Consider the following 13,814-nt stretch of genomic DNA (forward strand, 5'->3'; position numbering starts at 1 on the left):
TGACGTTAAGGACATTCAGTTCTGTGACAGGGTGAGAGTCATGCCAAGAAGCATTGCTTTTTAGATCCAGAGTGATGTGGCCGGGTTTGAGAATCGGGACAATGAGAGGGAGTGATAAGGGTTCAAGAGGGGGCGTAGCGGGTGTAGGAGAGTTAGAGGAAGTGTCTAATGGGGGGGTGGGTTAAGGAGGGGAGTTAGGGTGAAGGACTGATCTATTTTGGAGATTTTTTCTAGGAAGTAGTTGGCGATTTCCTCACATATCTCAGTGGAGGTGATTACCTTTTGGGGAGCAGAGGAGGTTTGGTTTTTCACAATGGTAAAGAGTTCCTTAGGTCTGTTTTTGGCCCGATCAAGTTGTGAGCGGAAGAATGATGTCTTAGCATTGAGGATGTGTTTTTTATAGTTGGATCTGGCGGATCTGGGGAGAGAGAGGTTAAAGGGGGAGGGATTTTGCCTCCAAATACGTTCAGTAGATCTGAGATTGCGATGCTAATTGTTGAGATCTGGGTTAAACCAGGAATTGGTGGAGCTTTTCAGTCGTTGCGATTTGATCAAGGACCTCAATAATGGATTTATTAAAGTGTACAGTGAGGTCATTGCCATTTTGAGAGGGAGGGGAAAGTTGAAGTTGAGCTTTGACTTTGGCCTCCAGTTCGCCCGGAGGAATAAGGTGAAGATTTCTGGTAAGTTTCATCTGTTTGATGGATTTGGGTGGGGGAGGAGGAACAGTGTTCGAGATCTTGAAAAGGATGAGGTGGTGGTCAGACCAGTCAGTGGGAACTATGGAGGAAAGCGAGGCTAACTCATTGTTAGTTATGATGGCGTCAAGAGTGGCTCCTTTAGAGTGAGTGGGGGAGTGGCACAGTTGTTTTAAGTTATTGATGTCTAGTAGATCAGCAAAGAGGTTAACCATAGGATCTTCTTTTTTGATCCAATGGAGGTTAAAATCCCAGAGGAAGAGGTTTTTGGAGTTGGAAAGTGAGGATTGTGTGAGAAGGTCAGATAATTCTTCCACAAAAGGAAGAGGGTCATCGGGCAGGTGATAGATGTTATGTAATCCAATTGGGGGGGAGCCATGTATTTTAAGTTCAGCTCTGAGATAGTAGAAGGATCGAGGGTGTGCACAGGGGAGAGTTGGAGTTCATTTTTATAGATTATAGCTAGCCCGCCACCAGTTTTAATAGGCCTATATTTTCGGAGGATGGAGTAGCCAGTGGGGGAGAGTATGTCAAGAATGGAAGAGAAGTGATCTTTCATCCAAGTTTCGGTAAGAAAGGCAATGTCAATGGATTCGCTAAGTATGGTTTCTAAGATTTCAATAGCGTGTTGGACCGCCGATCGGCAGTTTACCAGCATGCAAGACAGGGGTATTGGGTTGGTTGCAGGGGTGGGACAGGGTCGTATTTAGGTAAGTTGCGGGGAAAGTCTAGGAGAGGTCGGAGAAGATGGAATTCTGTTAGTCCCAAGAATCACAGGGATAGGAGCTTGTGGTATCAAAGGGTCAGTCTTTAAAGAGCATGGGGAATAAGCATTAAATGAGTCAGGGAAGTTAGAGGCAGGAAGGGGTTAGGGGCCTGTAGGGTTCTAAGAGTATCGTTAACGAGGTGGGATATATCCTGTAGCTGGGTGACTGAGGCGTTGCTTTGATCCGTGCATAGGGAACTAGCGGGATTGGGGCGGTTGAGTGAGGATAGGAAATTGACGTCTTTTCTGAGAGAGGTGAATTCCAACGACATGTTTGCGAGAATGAGTTCTATGTTAAGTACCGTCTGGGGAATGAGGGAGAAGGGGGAGGGAGGGAATTCAAGAGTACTAGGAGGTAGTTCAGAGTTAGTTGAGACAAGGGGTCTGGGGAGTGGGAGGGGGAGGCCGGGAGGGGGGGGAATAGGGGGCTTCAATTTAGAAGTGGAGGGAAGAGAGGTGAGGTGAGGTAGTCACTGGTGAATGAGGAGAGTCAGGGGCAGGAAAGGTAGCTTGAAGTGAGTGAGGGGGGTGGTATTCCTGGTTAGGAAGGGGATGGCCGTTGGGTAGGAAGGAGTTAGAGCAGGAGGAAGAGTCGGAGGGTGGTCCGGTAGAAGGGGCAGGGGGGTAGAGGATTGTATGGGGGACGGCTGAGAGGTGTTGGGGCCTCAAGCGTGGGTGAGAGTGAAAGGGTGGTTAAGTGGGCAGTTGGTGAGTCATTGTGAGGGACAGTTGTTAAGGGAGGGGTAAGATTAGTAATCGGTCCTAGGGAGATTTCGATGGAGTTTTCTACATTTATAAGGTGAGTGGTTGGAGAAGATGTTAGGAGAGGTGTTAGGTTATTGTGTGTTTGGGAGGAGGATGGAAGTGGGGAACGGCTGTGATATTTAGGAGCCATCAGCAGCAGAGAGAGGGCGCGGGTGAATGTAAGGGTCGTAGGTGGATCATTGGGAGGGGGGGTAGTTGAGGCGGGGGAGAACTAGGGAGTCTGTGTTTGGGAGATGTTCATGTCATTGTCCTGGTCCGTAGGTGAGAGGGGGAGAGAAGGTGATAGAGGAGGTATAGGGTCAGATTGAGATTGTGAGGATGGAGGGTCAGAGGATGGGGATGAAAGTAAGTGGGATAAGCTACTGAAATGGTGTTCAAAGATGGTGAGATATTTTTCCGAGGCTTGTATGAGGATGTTTCCTGATTTAAAAATGGAGATGTCTATTTCGCCAAGAAAGGTAGGGTGGTGAGGTAGATAGTTTCAAGCCATATGGAATTTTGCACGACTTCGTGATAGGAAGGTGGTGGAAGAAGGTGCTTTTCCATTTAGAGGGGCGCTTGGAGTAGAAAATGTAGTTTGTTTTAATCATGGAGGTGAGACTGTGATAGTTATCAACAAATAGTGTTTCTTGGTGAAGAATTAGTTGTTTATGTTTGAAGTTTTTCTTTGCATTTTTGGAAAGGGTGGGGTGTTAGAGGATGGACCAAGAATTAGGACCCTGTCTAGTGAAAGGTGCATCCAGTGTAATGGGGGAGGGGGAGGGTGTCATATTTGCTCACACTAGGGCGGGGGAGTAAGTGGTTAGAGTAAAGAAACTCCAGAGAGCGATACATAGGCAGGAGAGAAACAACGCTACCAGTGGGTAGGGGCCGGGAGAACTGACCGAGTTAATGTAGAACACAGGAATCACGCCTGTAGGGAAAGGAGGCTAAGTGGCAGTTAAACAAAACAAAATAAAAGGGCGGAGTAAAAATTGATCTTGTTTCCGATCAGTATATCAATGTCCAAATTCAGTGCCAAACTTTTGGAGTATAAGGCGCTGTCAGTCATTGTTAGTCACTGGGGGAGGTCAACATTCTTTGGTAGTGGGGCAGAGTCCCGTATCGTTATAAGAGTCCTCCGTCGGCATTTCAATTGATTTAGGGCGCTTCGGTCTTGGAGCGTGTGCCTCTGTTAGAAGATAGTTCCTATAGATTATGAAATAGATCAAGGGATGAATATCCAGTTCTTTAGCAGCAATTTGGTAAGAGGGTGGGTGAGATTGTGCCCATACCAAAATGGCTGCTGCTCAGGGTTAAACCCTAACTGTTTGAGAGTGTCATACAGTGAAGTGGGGTGCCGTAGAGCTGAGTTGTGTACACTACAGTGGCATAGAGTACAGTATGATACATGGACTAGCATAGATTGGAATACCATAAAGGACAATGGCATAGAGTGGAGCGGTGTAGAGTCGACTGGTATAAAGTTGAGGGAGGTACTATGTAATGGCGTACAGTTGAATAGTATACAGTGGAGTGGAATAACATACACTGGAGTGGCATACAGTGGAGTAGTTTACAGACAGTGGAGAGGCATTGAGTAGAGTGAAGTAGAGTGTAGTTGCGTACAGTGTAATAACATTGAGTGTAGTGGCAAACAGTGAAGTAGCATGGAGTGGATTGTTGTAGAGTAGAATACCATAGAGCGGAGTGTTGTAGTGCGGAACTGGCTAGAGTGTAGTGGGTTAGACTGCAGCGACATACAGGGTAATAGCGTACTGTGGAGTGGTGCATTGTAGAGTGTCGTACATTGGAATGGTGTTGAGTGTCATGGTGTAGAGTGGAGTGGCATATAATGGAGGAGGGCAGAGGGCAGTGGTCTAGAGTGTAATAACATTGAGTTTACTTGCATAAAGTGTGATACCATAGAGTAGGGTTGCAGATAGTAGAACAACATGGATTAGAGTGGCATAGAGTGGAGTATTATATAATGGAGCTCACATAGGGCCAGATGTAGGTAAATTAGATTTATCGATTTTTAATTACCGAATTTTACCGATTCGGTAATTAAAAATCGGTAAATCTAAAGTATGGATATGTAGGTATATCCAGATGTTGAAATACCGAATCCTTAACAATCGGTATTTACCGATTCTGTAAATACAGAACCGGTAATGCCCATTCATTCCTATGGGCTTCAAAGCCCATAGGAATGAATGGGCATTACCGAATCGGTATTTACCGAATCAGTAAATACCGATTCACACAAGGGTGCAAGGGGTGTCACTTTGACACCCTCTGGCACTCCCAAAACAGGCACGGATTCCATGTGGCAGGCATACCTGCCCTAAGGGCAGGTCTGCCTGTCACATGGCATAGGTGTGCATGCACACATGTGCATGCACACCTGAATCGGTATTTTACCATCAAATTGGATTTGATGGTAAAATACCGATTCGTTAAGGCTCCTGGGACTCTGAAGAGTCCCACCTACATCGGAGAATTACCGAATCGGTAAAAATACCGATTCGGTATTTTACAGAATCTGTAAATTTACCGATTCAGTAAAATTACCGATTCGGTAAAATTGAGCCCCTACATACCATTTCAGGTATACCGGTCGGTAACGGCCGAAAATAACGATTTTCGGCCGTTGCCGACCGACCTACATCGGGCCCAAAGAGTGTACTAGCATACAGCGTAGTGGTGTAAAGTGGCTAGGCGTACAGTGAAGTGGTGTACAGTGTAATAGCGTACAGTGGATTGTCATTGAGTGGAGTGGCATATAATGGAGTTAATCACAGTAAAGTGGCATAGAGTGGAGTGGTGTACTGTGGAATAGTGTACATTCCAGTGGCTTAGACTTAAGTGGCATACAGTGAAGTGGTATAAAGTAGAATAGTGAAGAATTAGTGTTGTGGCATAGAGTGGCGTTGGATAGTGTGAAGTGGCATGGAGTGGAATATCATAGAGTGGAGTGGCTAAGAGTGGAGTGAGGTACAGTGTAGGAGTCTACACTGTAATAGAGTGAAGTAGCTTACAGTGGATCAGTGTATAGTGCAGTGGTGTATACTGAAGTGGTGAACAGTTGAGTGGTACTGAGTATAATAGCGTAAAGTGGAGTGTTCTAAAGTGGAGTATCGTACAGTGGAGTAGCGTAGAGTGGAGCGGTATACAGTGGAGTGGCATAGACTGGAGTGTCATAGAACGGACTGTCATAAATTCTAACAGCGAACAGTGGAATGATGTAGAGTCGAGTACCGTAGAGTGGAGTGGAATGGAGTGGAGTGGAATAGAGTGGCGTGGCGTAGAGTGGAGTAGCATAGAGTGGCATAGAGTGGAGAGGTATAGAGTGTATTAATTGAAACATACATAGTGTGAAAGTGGGTGAATTAATGTAGATGTAATGTTGCAGAAATATACATAATGTGTAAATGGTAATTTTTGGTAGTATGTGTGTATAGAGTAAGTAGTGCTAAAGTTATAGGTTTAAAAAACAGTTATGTATTGTGCTGCAGTATACTGTGGTACGTGTGCAGTACACTTTGGTACATGTGGATGAAAAGGCAGGGTGTGATTCTCTAATGGCTGCATTTACTAAATATTAACTCACAAATATCGCCTTTACAGAAGAGAATGTTATGAGTATGGGGAGGCAACTGGCAGATGCCTGGAAAAGTAAATTAGGTGCAAGGAGGTCAAACACACAATCATTGCGATTGAAGATTCAGCTGGAAGATTAGCTGAAACACCCTCGGAAATCCTGGAGATCTTCAGGGCTTTCTATGAGGAATTGTATACGGAGGATCAAAATAGTCGGGAGAGAACTGACTCTTTTTACAAAGATCCATACAGGAGGATGTTGAGCTCGGATGATCGGAGATCTTTGGAGGAGCCAATAACATCAGAAGAGCTTGTGAAGGCTATTGGTCTTTAGCAACAGGTAGGGCTGCCGGGCCTGATAAACTCCCATTCGAATTCTATAGAACTTTTTTATCGGAGCTGGAATCAGATATGCTTATTATGTTTCAGGAAACACAGGAATGGGGGATGCCCCGGCCTCGTGGAATGTAGCTAATACCATCAGTTAAAAAAAAAGATAAATCCCCACACTACCTGTGTCGTATAGAACCATTTCATTTTTAAATTGCGATAGGAAAATATATGCCAAAATCTTAGCTACGGGACTCTCCCGAGCGATTACTACCCTAGTTTCTGTCCGCCAACATGGCTTTATTCCAGGAAGAGGCACGGTCAAACCATATTAACAGGGTAGTTACTCTGTTGGACTCTGCTAATGTTCAACAAGCTCCATGTAAAGTAGTCCAGCCAAGGCCCTGATAGAAATGGAATGGCTAGCAATTCTAATTGGGCAAAACTCTGACTACACATTAAATATAGCCAAGACTCAAATAGTGTGTACAAACCAAGCGCTATTTATTGATTCTAAGGTTACGGAAGAGTTAACATACCTGGGGGTCCGTATTAATGTATGTCTGGATAAAATGGTACCCCATGGTGCGGAAAATTAAACGGGAACTAGATAGAATAAAAGGTCTGCATCTTTCAATGGTGTGAAGAGGCAATGTCTTAAAGATGAATATTTTGCCAAGGTCCTGTATTACTTTAGGTCTGTACTCCTGGAACTCATGAGGTCGCAACTCCAGAAACTGCAATCAATATGCAGTCACTTTATGTGGACTCAAGGTAAACCTTGCAGAGCAATGACATCTATGAATCTATCATGATCACAAGGGGGCTGGGCAGTACCTAATTTCTTGTTCTAATATTGTGCATGCCTACTTCCGCATATGGGAATCTTACTGGTTGGGGAAGGAGAAGTCAATGTAGCTGAGTTCCCGCATATCTTTCAAATGCTGCTGGGCTCGGAAGCTGAGAGGGGCTTCTTTCAAAATCTAGACTCCAGCTATTACAAGAAAACCTGCTTCAAGGTGGGTCATGCTGTTCATAAGGTATGGCTCCAGGTTCTGTGGCACCTGCAGATGGTCAGGATTCATTTATATACGCCTACCTCTTCTTCAGCATTATTACCATCTGTTTTCTTGGACACCACAATAGCTAGATCGAGACGAAAATGTATTCTGACCTTGGGAGACTTAGTGGTTAGGGAAGTAGAAGTCAAGGCAGCTGAGTTCCCCCATATATTTCAAATGTTGCTGTGCTCAGAATCTGAGTGGGGCTATTTTCAAAATGTAGAGCCAAACTATTACAAAAAAAAACGCTTCACTGTGGTTCATACTGTTCATAAGGTATTGCTACTGGTAACAAGGCAACAGCAGATCGGCAGAACAAATTATTATACGCCTACCTCTTATTCAGCATTATTACCATCTATTATCTTGGACACCACAATGGCTAGATGGAGACAAAAGGGCATTCTCACTGTGGGAGACTTAGTGGATAAACGTGGTATACGGTCTGATTCCTTGCTGATTTCTGAATTTGATTTACCAACAACTGATTTAAAAAAAATATTTGCAGATCTTGGACTATTTAATAAAAAAAGTAGATGTAGAATGCTTAGCCCCAAAAAAATAATCTGTTAGAGACAGTTAGGGGGTGGGGAAAGATTGGTATCTTATATCAAACTATCATCAAAACACAACTTGATGTTCTGGAGGCACAGAATCTAAATTGGAACGCCAGATTATCTCAGGGAGGGCACATTTTACAAGATTCTATTATTCTGGCTGAAAAGCTCCTAGTATCCTCCAATCTTAAAACACAGTATAACAAGACTATGTTTAACTTATGCAGTACTAGTGCTAAATTTGCACATTGGGGCGCGCTAAATGATGGCAAATGCACAAGGTGTGGGATGGATCCGGCCGACAGTCTACATATGTTTCAGAACTAATTTAATTTCGCAGCGGAGCCGCGTTCGGGTGTAGAAGGACGTTACCAGTGCAGTAACCCGGGCCAGTGGACCCATACTTTCTCCCAACGTCCAGAGGCTCATGAGGCATTGTACTATTAAACACCAAGTTTATTGCATATTAGCAAAAAAACTTGATGAACTGTGTAGGCATATTACAGCACAACATTTTCACTTTTGTGTAAAAATCATTTTTTACTTAGAAAAACGTGAGTAAGGTGGGGTGTGGTGCACCCTGTCCTGAAGAAGGGGTCTTGCCCCGGAACATGTCGACGCACCCGAGAGGTGATGTGCTTAATATCACATAACTACCTCAACCTGCACCCTTTTTAATAGTACCAGCCCGGGGGCTCATTAAATTAGTTCTGATTCACCCTACGAGCCAGGTACCTTTTTAAATCACTCACTCACTAATATTACCTCACCACATAATCACACCTAACCCTCACACACACCACACTTAGGCCCACATGCATCAATGTTAGAAATTGCTATTTCTTATTTGCGATTTTTAAGGAATCGCAAATAAGGAATCACAATTGGCTATTCATGATTATTTTCGCTTTTTTTTTGCGATTTGCAAAAATTCACATTTTTTTGCGAATCGCACCAAAAATGCGAATTCTTAATTGCGAATTCGCAAATTGCGAAAAACACCACATGATGAATTGCATCAATCAGATTGCCAGGAAGCCAGTAAGGCAATCACAGGCACCTGGGATCTGTTTTGACTGTAGCTCTGGCAGTTGGACTTTGAGGCTGCTTTGAGAGGTTGCTGCTGCAGTCTGTGTGCTTCACTTTTGAGGAGAACTTGAGATGGAAAATCAAGAAGAAGAAGAAGGGCCCACAAGAAAAAGGAAAATAAAGTTTTCAGAGAAGGAACTTGAAATCCTTATTGAAGAGGTAACTGACAGGCATGATCAACTTTTTGGCAAGTTGTCACATAAGGTGCCCGATGCTGTAAAACGAATATTTGGCTTAACATACAAACCAAGGTGAATGCTGTTGGTGTTGCCCACCGTGAAATCAGCAACTTACAAAAAAGGTGGTACGACTTGCGTAGTCGTGCAAAGGAGAAGATTGCGTCAAGAGTGAAATCTGCAAATAAAACAGGAGGTGGTCCCCCCAAAGACATACCCACAACCCCTCTGAAAGACCTTGTGGAAGGGACACTTTTGACTGAGGCAGTTGTGGGTGTCATGAACATAGACACGTCTGATCTCATTACCCCTTCTGAAGGTAAGTCTTAATATAAGATGTAAGAAAAGTAAACTTAACACTTGTGGCCTTTGCCAAACTGAACATAGGGAAAACGTGTTTTTCAAAACACCATTTTCTCATTACATTACATTATCTGAAGTTGCCTGCTCCAGAGTAGCAATCTATTCATGCTTTAAGCAATGCATCTTGGGAAATGTAGTTTTTATCATTATGTAGTAGGGTAAAAGTCATATTTTTAACTTTGACTAAGACACAGAGTAAATTTAATGTAAATGAAACCATGTCAAGGAAACAAGTAGTCATAATGTAACTTTCTTTTTATTTTCACATTTACAAAGCAATTTCTAAAGTAAAAATATCTTTGCACTTTTTCAAACAGAATTGCTTCAAGAATTAATTGAGCAAGATTTGCGGGATTTCAGTACCCTAGAAATCCATGTAAATGAAGAGGGTAATAATCCAAGTACTTCCACTGCTAATCTGCCAGTGAATGAAAGGCAAAGAGTATGCCAGTTACTGCAAAGTGATTCAGAGGAGGGTAACAGTCAAACTAATCCAGTGACAAGACCTGAACCAACACCAACAGTCACCAATGCAAGGCCAAGTAGGCGAAGGAGGCAAAGTCAATTTTATAGACGGCATTCTAGAACATCAAACTTGGCCACATTTGAAGAGGGATCCAGCACTGGCAGTGTTGTTGAGGACAAAATATTGAAGATACAGCGCCTGCAAGGCAAAGATGTTAGAATTATTAAAGGCAAAATAGCACATATGTCTAAACAACTAGGTGGCATTCATAGCACTATGAATAGGATGGTTGAGGCTTTGAAAAATGGCCATGAGGCAACTGCTGAGAAACTGGACAGGATTGCTAAGTCATTAGAATCAATGTGCACTGTAATGAAAATGCAACATAAGGAAAGTTTGAATAGGCACCTGAGGCTAATGACCAGCTTACATGGTCAGAACAGACAGTTGTCACATATTTATAATTGTGCAGCAAAAATTTGCAAACAAAATGTTGTCATGAAGGAAAAATTAAATGATGTTTTTGTTGAAATTTCAAGGGGAATGGTGAGAGGGAATAAATTAGTACATGCTTCAAACAGTAGTGACCCACCAGGGATTACTTTTTCTAATGTTAACAGTGTTGTGGGTCCTCAAAGTGTAGACCCACCTGAGTGTGCCATTGCTGGGACAAGACGTAGTAATAGAAATCTGAAAGAAGGGTGCCTAATGGTTTTGGAGAAAGATAAAAATGCTGGGAAGGCTTTAGGTGTGCGCGGGCGTAAAGAGTAACATGATATCAATGTTTTTCCCATGCATGACTATTTGAAGAATGTTGCATTTACCAGAAGTTTCATATTTACAAGAATTTCTTCCTTTCAAACATGTCATTATTTGATTTAGTTAATTGCTGAAAAAGCTATTTTGAAAGCACATCATCTTATGTTTGTTGAAAGACATTTACATTATTATGGCAAAAACACAAATAAAGCCTTGTACCTTTCTCAAAAATAATTCAGTGTAATCTCAGCTCTTCTTCTCCTTCCTTCTGCTGCTTCTGGTCCATGTTGTCTGGCTGGGGGTTGCTGTGGTTGATTGTCATTTGGCAGTAAGACATCTTCTTCTTCCAAATGTATGCCTCTCTCTGTTGCCATGTTGTGTAGCATTGCGCATACAGCAACTATTTTACAGCCAATTTTGGGATTATACTGCAAAGTTCCACCAGTCTTATGCAGTATGCAGAACCTTGATTTTAAAACACCAAAGGTTCTCTCAATGACATTGCGAATTGATTTGTGAGCTTGTTTGAAATGTTGCTCCTTTCTAGTTGCTGGGTTGAGGTATGGAGTCAAAATGTAAGACCTGACACCATAGGCACTGTCACCTTTCAAAAAACATAGATATATAAATGACATTACTAAAGCAGTGAAAGTGTCTGAATTTTACTAATTGAATAGAAATTGATTTTCCATATTTACCTAGCAAATAACCATCTCCAAACTGTCCAGAAAGAAGTCTTGCATGTATTGCGCTGTGCTTAAAGATGTATGAATCATGGGCACTGTTGGGTAGCTAGCCACTATGTCAGTAATAATGGTCTTTGAGTTACATATCACTTGAATATTAAGTGAGTGGAAACATTTCCTGTTTCGGAATATATACTCATTTTCTGAGGGCGGACAAATAGGTACATGTGTCCCATCCACACAGCCTATTACATGTGGGAATTGTGCCATATTATAAAAATCTACTTTAGTTTTCAACAAATCCTGTTGAGAAGTAGGAAACTTTATGTAAGTCCTTATTCTATGCAACATAGCATCCAAAAAAGCATTAAAAAATCCAGAAAGGGAGCTCTGGGAGACACCGCCAGCAATGGCTACTACTCCCTGAAAAGAACCAGAAGCTAGAAGGTGTAGAGAACACAGGATTTGTACATGAGTAGGTATTGCTTTTGTCCTGCGAGTCTCCCTTTGCAAAATAGGGTCTAAATCATTAATTATATCTAAAATTAAATTACCAGTAAGCCGGAACCTATCATAAATCTCATCATAAGTTTGCCCAAGCAAGGTTATGCGTACTCTAAAAATTCTCTCTTGTATCTGCCTTCTCCTCCATCCTGCAGCTACTCTCAATCTGTGGCGGCGAGCCAAAAAGAAAAGTGCTGCCATTGTGCAATGCTCCTGGAAGTTCTGTGAAGCCCAACAAAAGAGGGAACTTGAAAGACACCTGCCTTATATACTGTAGCTGCCAATCAGCAAGGCACTTGTAATATGTGTTCTGCCCTAAAGGGCAGTGGAGATGGATGAGAGATTCAAAACATATATGACTCTCTTATTTTCACACCCAACTGCCTTTAAACTGTTAACATCATCAATTTCCCAAAAACAATGTTTTTTGAAGAAGCACCATAAATATATAATTACATATGTACAACTTTGCCGACCAACATTTCAAAAATCAACATTGTGTTGTGTATGGAAGGGAGATTTTGTTCAGGACATCCCTCCTGTTACATCTTCTTTTTAATACACCATTGTGTGCATGTGTGAGGTCAGACACCATCAGCCTTTGACATATTTTTACATATCAGGTCTGTTTTAATTACTGTAATAGAAATCAGGAATTTTGAAAGGCTTCTTCAAGTTCCCTAAAGGCCCACTACAGCTGTTTCCCTACAGAAGACAAGTTTCCCAATGGCTTTGAAAATTTAACACCATCTCTGACTTCTTCTTATTTTTGGAAATGCAATTTGCGATTTTCTTTAAAATTGCAAACTGCGAATTTTGATGCATTGGAATATTTCGCAAAAAAATGCGATTCGCATTAATTGCGAGATATTTAAGAAATCGCAAATGTACTTGCGATTTCTTAAAATGCGAAAAGCCACAAAAACAATCATGCATCTCAAAAAGATAGATTGCATTCGCAAACGGGTGAATTGTGCGATTCGCACCGATTGCGAATGCAATCTACTTCGATGCATGTGGGCCATAGTCCACACGAGATAGTGCTCCTGCGTAATCGTAGGTCACAGCACGCCGCATCCCGTAGAGGGGTGCGAAGACCCCAATGATGAAGCATGACACCATGGTTCCTTTTGGTTTGTGAGGGGTATTTTACAAGCACTTTGTGCTCCCCACATCTGTGCTCCCCACCACTGTATAGAACACAATGTCCAGTTAGGTGGATTCTTGTTGTTTAATAATATTACCTGGGAGAAGGAATCCATCCCCTTGTTCTCTCTCCCCCCCATTTGTTGATTATATTATCAGTTATTGGCTCATCAAAAATAAATGTAAACAACAAAATTTGGTGTCGATCTCAATTAAAATTGGGGAGGTGGTGCATTGCTTTGACAACTGCATATTATCAGTCGTCAGCTGGATGAGCAGTCATTGTCTTAAGCTGGACTCAGAGAAAACAGAGGTTCTGCTCTTTGGTAAGGCCACCTCATTTTGAAAACAATTCCAGTGGCCACAGACTTTGAATCTTCTCCTCACGCCAGATTATAAAGTTAGAAATCTTGGGGTAACCTTAGATTCCAAACTTTCTCTCATTGATTAGATCAATCAACTTACCTCATCCTGTTTTTTTCCTATTAAAAATCTTGAAGAGTTCCTGCCTTTCATTCCCATTGACATACAGAAATCAGTTATCATCACCCTGGTTTTGTCAAGGCTAGACTATTGTAATGCCCTTTATTTGGGCATTCAGCAAGGTTCCTCAAACAAAATACAGAGGTTGGAAAATGCAGCAGCACAACTCTTCAAGAAAATTCTGAAGTTCAAATCAGTCACTGGTGCACAAGTGAAGCTTAATTGGCTCCCAGTGAAAAAGAGATAGCCTTTAAAACATTGTCTATAGTGGAAGCTTTCCGCTGTACAGGGCCCGAGTACTTAAAGAAGACATTTTCATGCTACACTGCAAGAAGATGTCGGCAATCTGCAGTTTCTAAAACAGTTATTGTCCCCAAAATTTG

General features: G+C 42.2%; 1 protein-coding gene across 1 annotated transcript; it reads left to right on the top strand.

The window, feature by feature from the left end:
* The first annotated feature begins 9,303 nt into the window (after positions 1-9,303).
* On the top strand, positions 9,304-10,732 carry LOC147697967 (uncharacterized). Its single transcript, XM_086933378.1, has 2 exons — positions 9,304-9,343; positions 9,705-10,732. Exons 1-2 carry the CDS (start codon positions 9,304-9,306, stop codon positions 10,622-10,624), a joined length of 960 nt encoding a protein of 319 aa, XP_086789504.1. The 3' UTR covers positions 10,625-10,732.
* The last annotated feature ends 3,082 nt before the right edge of the window (positions 10,733-13,814 follow it).

Source organism: Lissotriton vulgaris, chromosome 8 (genome assembly GCF_964263255.1).
Source record: "Lissotriton vulgaris chromosome 8, aLisVul1.2, whole genome shotgun sequence".
Taxonomy (NCBI): Eukaryota; Metazoa; Chordata; class Amphibia; order Caudata; family Salamandridae; genus Lissotriton; species Lissotriton vulgaris.

What these genes read in the sequence shown, in the direction of transcription:
- LOC147697967 (XM_086933378.1), top strand. Translation starts at nt 9,304, where the DNA reads ATGAACATAGACACGTCTGATCTCATTACCCCTTCTGAAG. An exon ending in TCTCATTACCCCTTCTGAAG is followed by an intron (nt 9,344 to 9,704) that starts GTAAGTCTTAAT and finishes TTTTTCAAACAG; the next exon opens with AATTGCTTCAAGAATTAATT.